This window comes from Etheostoma spectabile, unplaced genomic scaffold (assembly GCF_008692095.1).
Source record: "Etheostoma spectabile isolate EspeVRDwgs_2016 unplaced genomic scaffold, UIUC_Espe_1.0 scaffold00569428, whole genome shotgun sequence".
Classification (NCBI taxonomy): Eukaryota; Metazoa; Chordata; class Actinopteri; order Perciformes; family Percidae; genus Etheostoma; species Etheostoma spectabile.
This window is the reverse complement of record NW_022605124.1, coordinates 8,007-17,637: the sequence shown is the minus strand read 5'-3', so window position 1 is coordinate 17,637 and position 9,631 is coordinate 8,007. Positions and strand designations below refer to the sequence as shown.

The 9,631-nt window shown below is 38.7% G+C and overlaps 1 protein-coding gene across 1 annotated transcript; it reads left to right on the top strand.

The window, feature by feature from the left end:
- Positions 1 to 254: 254 nt before the first annotated feature.
- On the top strand, positions 255 to 6,692 carry LOC116684971 (trace amine-associated receptor 13c-like). The gene is made up of 3 exons (XM_032510313.1): positions 255 to 612; positions 963 to 1,551; positions 6,600 to 6,692. Exons 1-3 carry the CDS (start codon positions 440 to 442, stop codon positions 6,690 to 6,692), a joined length of 855 nt encoding a protein of 284 aa, XP_032366204.1. The 5' UTR covers positions 255 to 439.
- The last annotated feature ends 2,939 nt before the right edge of the window (positions 6,693 to 9,631 follow it).

The window sequence follows — 9,631 nt, the reverse complement described above, 5'->3', positions numbered from 1 at the left end:
ACCGTCTCTGCATCCAGTTCTTACCTTCTCCTGAGTTAATTGTGATTGAGATAAAGAAATGCAAACAACCCAGAGTGTTATTTTCTCCTATCCCAGAATGCATCGGTGGTGTATCCAGACCTTACTCCACATGGTTGTAGAGACAGAGCTGGAAATGCAAAACTTCTGTTTTAGAAACTTGAAAAGATTTTAATAATAGGACAAAGGAAAGAAAACAAGGGTAGAAAATGACAGAAGAGAAACAGTGAAAAAAGGCAGGGTTACAGAGAGAGCGAAGATGATGGTGGGATGTGCAGAGTCAGGGAGGAGGGGCATCAGAGTCAAACAGGGACGGAGAAAGAGGAGGGGATGAAGAGAATGAGAGAGAGATAAATCAGTTACATGACTCAGGTTTGTTCAGAAAGCTGCCAGAGCTGCAGCTATCTGCAGACCTCTGCAGATGGAGGTTGAGGACGGAGCCGAGCTCTGCTTTCCACAGTTCCCAAACACCTCCTGCAGGAAGCCCTCGTCTCCTTGGCCCCAAACACTGGTTCTTTACAATGTGTGCTACTCCATCTCTCTGACCACTGTGACTCTCAACCTGCTCATTATCATCTCAATCTCCCACTTCAGGCAGATATGAACTTCTTTGCTTCTCTCTACAGGATGTGTAACTTTAAAACGTGAACAGCTGCTGTATATTTGGAAGAATTGTCTTTAAGTTAATTCTGAATGATGTTGCTTCAAATGTCTTGTCTCTCCAAATGACTTAGATTCCAGAGACTGTTGTTCATGTCTACTCTTACCAATATTAATCATTGCTTTCTTTCTCAACCAAGTCATTTTAACTGTCTACTCTAACTGATGTGGTGGGTTAAAAAATATTTAAACTAATATGTATTTTATATTTTTACTTTTGAGAACTGGTTAGGGTTGTTCCGTCAGCGTTATTGGTTTTATGATACTTTCCTCTTTCTCTGCAGGCAGCTCCACACCCCCACCAACATCCTCCTCCTCTCTCTGGCTGTCTCAGACCTTCTTGTGGGCCTCGTGGTGATGCCGGGAGAAATCTTCAAAAAAACATCCTGCTGGTTTCTTGGTGACTTTGTGTGTTTTCTGTATAATTATCTTTCAATCATCATTTCTGTCTCCTCACTAGGTGACATAGTGCTCATATCAGTTGACCGTTATGTGGCTATTTGTGACCCTCTGCATTACAACACCAGAATCACCATGAACAGAGTTAAACTCAGTGTTTTTCTGTGTTGGCTCTATTCTGCTTCCTACAGCCTTTTCTTTGTGAAGGATGACCTGACTCAACCAGGGAGGTATAATTCCTGCTACGGAGAATGTGTGTTGGTCATTGACTATTTCACAGCAGTAATAGATCTTGTTTTGTCCTTAATTGTTACAGTTACTGTCATCGTAGCTCTGTATCTGAGAGTATTTGCCGTGGCTGTGTCTCAGGCCCGTGCCATGCGCGCTCACATTACAGTTGTCACACTCCAGCTGTCAGTGACTCCAAAGGCAAAGAAATCAGAGCTGAAAGCAGCCAGGACTCTTGGTGTTCTGGTAGTTGTGTTCCTAATATGTTACTGTCCATATTACTGTGTCTCTCTTCTGGGTGACAGCTTTGTTAATGTTTCATCTGCATCCTATTTTCTCTTTGTGTGTCAAGGCAAGGCAAGGCAAGGCAGCTTTATTTGTATAGCACATTTCAGCAACAAGGCAATTCAAAGTGCTTTACACAAAATCAGTTAAACAGATAAAACACAAGTAAAAACAGTTAAAAATCACAAGCATTAAAAACCGGTAAAACACATGAATAGACAGTTAAAAACAAAGAGAAACATAAAAAACACAAGAATAAATTTACAGTGCAGCATAAGAAATTTAAAGAAATGATTAGTCATTTAAAGAAAGGCAGCATCAAATAGAAAGGTCTTCAGCCTTGATTTAAAAGAACTGAGAGTAGCAGCGGATCTACAGGTTTCTGGGAGTTATTCCAGATATGAGGAGCATAGAAACTGAAAGCTGCTTCACCCTGTTTAGTTCTGACTCTGGGGACAGAAAGCAGACCTGTCCAGATGACTGAGAGGTCTGGGTGGTTCATAGTGTAGTAGCAGATCAGCAATATATTTTGGACCTAAACCGTAGTGATTTAAAAACTAGCAAGAGTACTTTGAAATCAATTCTTTGAGACACAGGAAGCCAGTGTAAAGACTTCAGAACTGGAGTGATGTGATCCAGTCTCTTGGTCTTAGTGAGGACTCGAGCAGCAGCGTTCTGAATCAGCTGCAGCTGCTGATTGATTTTTTAGGGAGACCTGTAAAGACCCCGTTACAGTAGTCAAGTCTACTGAAGATAAAGGCATGGACAAGTTTTCCAAATCCTGTTGACACATAAGTCCTTTAACCTTGATTATTCTTAAGGTGATAGTAGGCTGACTTTGTAATTGTCTTAATGTGGCTGTTAAAGTTCAGGTCTGAGTCCATGACTACACCAAGATTTCTGGCTTTGTCTGTTGTTTTTAACATTGTTGTTTGAAGCTGAGCGCAGACTTTTAATCGTTCCTCTCTTGCTCCAAAACAACCACCTCAGTTTTTCCTTCATTTAATTTCAGAAAGTTCTGGCACATCCAGCCGTTAATTTGTTCGATGCACTTAGTCAGTTTTGTATTGGACTATAGTACCCTGGCGATAAGGTTATGTAAATTTGGTGTCGTCCGCATAACTATGGTAACTTATTTTGTTTTTCTCCATAATCTGAGCCAGTGGAAGCATGTAGAGGTTAAACAGAAGAGGCCCCAGAATGGAGCCTTGCGGAACTCCGCACGTCATATTTGTACGCTCAGATGCATAATTACCTATAGACACAAAGTAATCCCTATTCTTTAGGTAGGATTCAAACCAGTTTAGTACTGAGCCAGAAAAGGCAACGCAGTTTTCCAATCGGTCTAGTAGTATGTCGTGGTCGGACCGTGTCAAATGCAGCACTGAGATCAAGTATACTAAGATTGAAATTTTGCCATTATCTGTGTTAAGGGGATGTCATTAAAGATTGGACAAGAGCCGTTTTCAGGTGCTGTGGTGTGGTCGGAAACCCGACTGAAAGGTATCAAAACTGGTGCTTAGTGACAAAAATGGTTGAGTTGTTGAAAGACTACTTTTTCAATGATTTTACTTAAAAACGGAAGGTTTGATATTGGCCTATAGTTGCTCATTAGTGACTTGTCTAGGTGTTCTTTTTTAAGAGTGGCTTTGATTACTGCAGTTTTCAGGGCCTGTGGAAAGATACCTGAAAGAAGAGATGTGTCACAATCTGTAGAAGATCAGAAGTCAAACAATTGGAAAACATTTTTGAAAAGTCCCGTTGGTAGAACATCAAGGCAACAGGTCGAGGTTTTCAGATGTTGAATAATGTCCTCCAGGTTTGTATGGTTGATCGTGTGAAATTCTGTCATATTGGAACTATTTTTGCTGAACACTGTGACAACACATATCCTGGACTTGATATGGAGGCAATGACTGTTTGTCTAATCTTTTGAATTTTGTCTTTGAAGAAGGAGGCAAAGTCATTGCAGGCCTTGGTAGATAAAAGTTCAGATGCTACTGGTACTGGAGGGTTTGTTAACCTATCAACAGTAGCAAACAAAGCACGGGAATTATTATGTTTCTAGAGATAATATCAGAGAAGAAGGACCTCTTGCATTCCCAGTTCCAAATTATAAATGCGAAGAAGTCTCTCTTTATAGGAGTTATAATGGACCAGGAGATTTGGTTTTCGCCACTTCGTTCAGCTTTCCTACACTCTCTTTTTCTGTTCTCACCAGTAGGACATTTCTCCATGGAGATCTTTTCTTACCAGATACAACTTTGACCTTAGTGGGAGCAATGGCATCAATAACATTTGTAATTTTACAGTTGAAATTATCTACAAGCTCACTGACTGATAGCCCAGGAGGCTGGTGTGGAGGAGAAAAGCTGTATAAATGTGTCACTGGTGTTTTCAGTGATATACCGTTTCTGATTATCTTGTTGGACACTTTGGGCACAGAGATAGTGCCGTTAAAGAAAACACAGGAATGATCTGAGAGAGCAACGTCAGTCACCACAACTTGGAAATGTTCAGACCTTTGGAGACAATCAAGTCCAGAGTGTGCCCTTATTGTGGGTGGGCTCCGTCACATGCTGAGTCAGTCCATAGTTCTCAAAAAACAACACAGCTCTTTGTTCCCCCTGTCCTGGGGGCTGTCAACATGAATGTTAAAATCACCGCAATGATTACACAATCAAAGTTAATGCAGATAATAGACAGCAGTTCAGTGAAGTCATCAATGAAGGTTGCACAATATTTAGGTGGCCTGTAGATATTTAGAAACATCGCTTGAGGGGAAGATCTTAATTGAAGAGCAACATATTCAAAAGAAACAAAATTTCCATAACATATTTGCGTACAGTGGAATGAGTCATTAAACAAAATGGCGACTCCACCTCCTTTCTTATTCACTCTATTCTCACTCATAAAACTGAAGTTAGGGGGAGCTGACTCGATGAGAACAGCAGCGCTGTTGTTATGGTCTAACCAGGTTTCAGTTAAAAACATAAAATCTAGATTGTGCTTAGTAATAAAATCATTGATTAAAAATGATTTTCCTGCCAAAGACCTGACGTTTAGTAAGGCTAGTGTTAGTGTGTTTTCATTTTTTGGGACAGGCTGTAGCTGACGAGGAATGGATGCTAAATTTGCTAAGTTTGCAGTTAAGTGCTTATTCACCATTCTTTTCCTATTACCTATCACAACAGAAATTGAGGAAGAACTGAATCCACAGGGCCCGGGCTTGTCTTGAAATGAGTCATTAGTATCACTAGTCCTGCAGCCAAGGCCCGGCACATATCAGATAGTGCTTGCCAGATTTTGCACACAAGCGTCCTTATCAGTCTGGGGGGAAGGAGTTTTCTGACATCCTGGTAGTGGTGCTTGGCGTTTTACTTTTGCCCGGGGTGAGCCATGGGGGTAGGAAGGGGTGCATAATGATGGGGGAAAATAAGGGAAAGGGTGTGTGGAGACATCAGTAGAGACAGCGATGAATCCTCAGAAGGTTCGGGGTTGGGAAGGTTTGAGGGTGCTGGACGGGTGAAGAGGGGAGTGGAGGTTTCGTGTCTCTGCTCTCTGGTCTCCCATGGTCAAATCTTTGCACAGGCGGGGGCTGTGCTGGATCACTGCCGCACTTTGTTGTGTCTTCCTTTTGTTTTGTGACCTTGGCAGAGGGAGCAGATGTGTAGCGCAGAAAGTAAAGCAGATTAGAGGTGAACAGCTTTACTCCTGGCTTGTTAGGGAAAGTCTATCTGCTTTAAAAAGATGTCTGCGCTCCAGAAAATGTTTAAATTGTCAATGAATTCAGAGAGTGGACGGTACATCAGTTGAAAGCCATTTGTTTAGTCCAACAGTCGGCTGAATCTCTCATCTCCTCTCTGACTGACGGTATAGGACCACTGATAAACACATTTGCGCTTAGGGGGGTGACTGTGTCAAGCAGTTCCCTAAAGTCCAGTTTCAGCAATTCAGACTGTTGCTTTGCAACATCATTTGACCCTATATGCAGAATAATGTTCTTCACAGTTGGGTGTGCTGCCACGATATCTGGGATTTTTGGGTCAAGTCAGACACCATGTCTTGGGGAAAACATATAGTATTTTGGTGTTTTTACTGTTTTTTAAATCTTTTACAGCAGAGTCACCACAATCAGGGTTTGAGGCCCAGTGTTAGCTTTTTACTTTTTGAATTGCTCTCAGTCCTTACCTGCTGTGTGGCGATGAGACGCAGTCCGGTCATCAGATGACTGTCCAGCGTCTTGCAGCAGAGGAGCAAATCTGTTATCCAGTTGCACACCAGGTTGTTGGGGGGGCATTTTGTTGCTTATTTTCCCTTTTGCAGCTGTCCACGGCTGTGTCTACTAGGTATAGGGGTTGAAGAGGCGCTCTGCCCAGATGATAATGCAGGACAGCCGGTCATATCACAAACCTCAGGGCGCTGTGCCTGCCGTTAGTCGTCCTCCATTTCCCAGGAAAATGATTTACTCTTAGGCTTCGCACCAGGCGAGTTCCAGGGAGGACCGCCACTTGTTGATTTATTACCAGTCCACCCTCCTGTTTCTTTGTAGTCTTGTTGGTGCTAATTAGCCGTGTGGTTAGCATACTTCTGTCCATTGTTATGGGTCCATGGTAAAGTGGTGTTTCCACAAGATCCGTTAACTTCCACGTTCACTTCTAGAAGGTGAACCTTGGTTTCCAGAAGTGCAATCTTCTGAAGGAGTTTGTAGTAGTCTTCTACGGAGAAAGGAGGCATCTTGCTGCTAATTAGCTTTAGCTACAATCACTGTAGGACAGGCTTGAGCTATTGGTAGGCCCGCTCACGCAGAAAAATTTTAAAATATGGCAATAGCCTACTATGTCTACAAAAAATGTATAGTCCAGTGTTTTGAAGTGTCCAGAGCCGCTGCTCATAGTTTCTCAGAGGAAAAGCACGATTATCAGCAAAAAATATGCAAGCAGAAGAGAGCAAGCAGCAAAGCGTCTGCACTGTAAGAAGCAGGAAGCAGTGTCAATTAAACTTGTTGTCTAAACCCTGTGATCTATGCCTTGTTTTACCCCTGGTTTAGAAAAGCAGTTAAACTCATAGACTCTTCAGATACTGCAGCCAGGCTCCTGTGAGACCAACATGCTGTAGAGAGGCTGTGGAGGGACTGAGATCAGACTCGCCTAAACCGTAAATTAATGAATATGTTCAGTGTGTGACTTATGAAATAGAGAAATGAAGATATACTTTCCTGTCTTTAAGTGTAAACTGTGTATGATCCACTGTTCTTCAACTTATCTTGTCTTGTTTTGTGTCTCTCTGATGCTGCTGCATTTAAAGAAAGAGTCATAAGCACCATATTCTGTGTCTAGGTAATCTAGTGACATGAAACATTCCAACACAACACAACAAAAGCGCTATGAAAGCTTTGTATTATGTCTCTATATTTCGTCAAAGCATCATCTCTGTGATTTATGGCTTATGTTGCAAACAAAATCCCAGGCCTGCTCGGCCTCTGTTTCACTGTTAAAAAAGAACAGCCACACTTACCCCAAGTATAGAAAAACATCAGCTGTGAAACTGTAGTTGTGTTTCACATAAAACTGTCAGTACAAAAAGATCTTGGGCCCTTTACAAAGTTGTTGTAATCATTTCCATTATTGTCATTCATATGTGATCCAGTTAACATACAGTATACTGTCTTTATTATGGGGCGCCGTTTGTAAAGCGGCTCGTGCTGAAAATAACAGCAACATTTTGTCACATTTAGCTTTAAATGTTTAAATAACTGGTATGAAATTTTGAGGGTCACTTTCTGCACATTTACAACAGATTGTCAACTTGGAAATATTTTAAATAGTTAATCCAAATATTAAATGTTACACCCTAAATGTAAATGTTAAATCTATATGCTAAATCTAAATCTAAATGTTAAATCTAAATCTAAATGTTAAATCTAAATTAAATGTTAAATCTAAATCTAAATCTAAATGTTAATCTAAATATTAAATCTAATCTAAATGTTAAACTAAATCTAAATCTATATGTTAAATCTAAAATATTAAATCTAAATCTAAAGTTAAATCTAAATTAATCTAAATGTTAAATCTAAATATTATCTAAATCTAAATGTTAAATCTAAATCTAAATGTTAAATCTAATCTAAATCTAAATGTAAATCTAAATATTAAATCTAAATCTAAAAGTTAAATCTAAATCTAAATGTTAAATCTAAATCTAAATCTAAATGTTAATCTAAATGTTTGTTTCAGCTTTTATTTTGGTACTTCCGGTTACCGACATTAATGTGCATATTAGCTAAATATTAGTTTCACCCGAAACATTTAGATTTAAATTTAGATTTAGATTTAGATTTAACATTTAGATTAGATTTTAACTTTTAGATTTAGATTTAATATTTAGATTAACATTTAGATTTAGATTTAGATTTAACATTAGATTAGATTTAACATTTAGATTAGATTTAATATTAGATTTAACATTTAGATTTAGATTTAGATTTAGTTTTAATATTTAGATTTAACATTTAGATTAGATTTAGATTTAACATTTAGATTTAGATTTAATATTTAGATTTAACATTTAGATTTAGATTTAGATTTAACATTTAGATTTAGATTTAACATTTAGATTTAGATTTAACATTTAGATTTAGATTTAGCATATAGATTTAACATTTAACATTTAGGTGTAACATTAATATTTGGATTTAACTATTTAAAATATTTCTAAGTTGACAAATATTGTTGTAAATGTGCAAGAAAAGTGACCCTCAAATTTCTATCAGTATTTAAACATTATTTAAAGCTAAATGTGACAAAATGTTGCTGTTATTTTCAGCCGAGCCGCTTTACAAACGGCGCCCCATACTTTATGACATAATTATGTGAAGCACTATAAAGTCCTGTTGGGAGAAACAAAATAATAGATTATTTTAAAAACAGGATTATCTACAGTTCATCAGATCAGTGAAGTCACCTTTCCAGAGAAACATGTAAACGTAGGACAGAGAAAGTTAGAGTTTAACAAATCATGTAAAGAGTAAGGATTGCAATTTTTAATCAGTTTTATTAGAAATCATCAGAATGTCATTTATTTAAAGTTACATAGCCTAGAGATGTGTAATATTGTCTCTTTTTATGGTTTTTTTTTTGTTCAGCTACATTATCTGCAAATTTAAACTGCCCCAGTTATTACTCTCTGCTGACTCGCAAGAAGATGGAGCTGTTGACTAATGAAGCAAAGCAGTTGAGATGAGAAGATGAATAGTGGTGTAGTCAAGTCAAATTTGTTCAAGTTCAAGACCAGGACCAGTCAGGACCGAGTCCAAATGAAAGACAGAATAGAATCGTCTTCAAGACCACTTAGTTACCTGTTCATAATGCATACGATGCAGCTTTCTCTTTTATTTTAAGATAATGACTTTGCATTATTTTTTGTAATGATCCACAAGCAAGTGCAAAGTAACAACACGGTTGGATAAAATTAGGCCATAGAAAGGTGTCAAATGTTTTCCCTAAAAATACAAATGTTCCCATTCTGGAACTATCACGTGTCTTGAAGAATCCACAGTACAAAGTGCTCAGTAACATTGTGTCTGGGGCCAAAACAAAAAATCTTGCTGCTCGGCTCCTAATTATCATCAAGGGATTTATTGGAAATTTCCTCGGGTACGTAGGGTATATCAAATGTGGCCAATCACTCATCCCAGAGCTGAGAAATATAGTACACCCAAAAGTAAATGAAAGAGCAAGACACTCTAATGGGGTGGTTATTGACTGACAAAAACTACCATGGATACTTTTTTTCACTTCATCAAAAGGACCAAAAATGTAGTCTATTTAGCAAAAGTTTGATAAGATATACAGCAATCTCTATTCCTCTCTTTCTGAGGAGGACTAGGTTCTTCTTCGAGTCACCTGCATGCCCCCAACTAACATTTGGGTAGCTGTATTGTTGTCTAGATGGAAACAGTAGACGTTCAGTCGTAGGGCTTAAACTCGCTGTGAAGTGACAGAAACAGGTGAGATGACAAAGAAAAAAAGGTGTGGCA

Bases quoted from the DNA above. Each gene is read 5' to 3' on its own strand.
- LOC116684971 (XM_032510313.1), top strand. From the start codon at position 440: ATGGAGGTTGAGGACGGAGCCGAGCTCTGCTTTCCACAGTTCCCAAAC. The intron at 613-962 runs GCAGATATGAAC...CTTTCTCTGCAG, and splicing joins ATCTCAATCTCCCACTTCAG to GCAGCTCCACACCCCCACCA. The intron at 1,552-6,599 runs GTAGTTGTGTTC...TAAACTTGTTGT, and splicing joins CCAGGACTCTTGGTGTTCTG to CTAAACCCTGTGATCTATGC.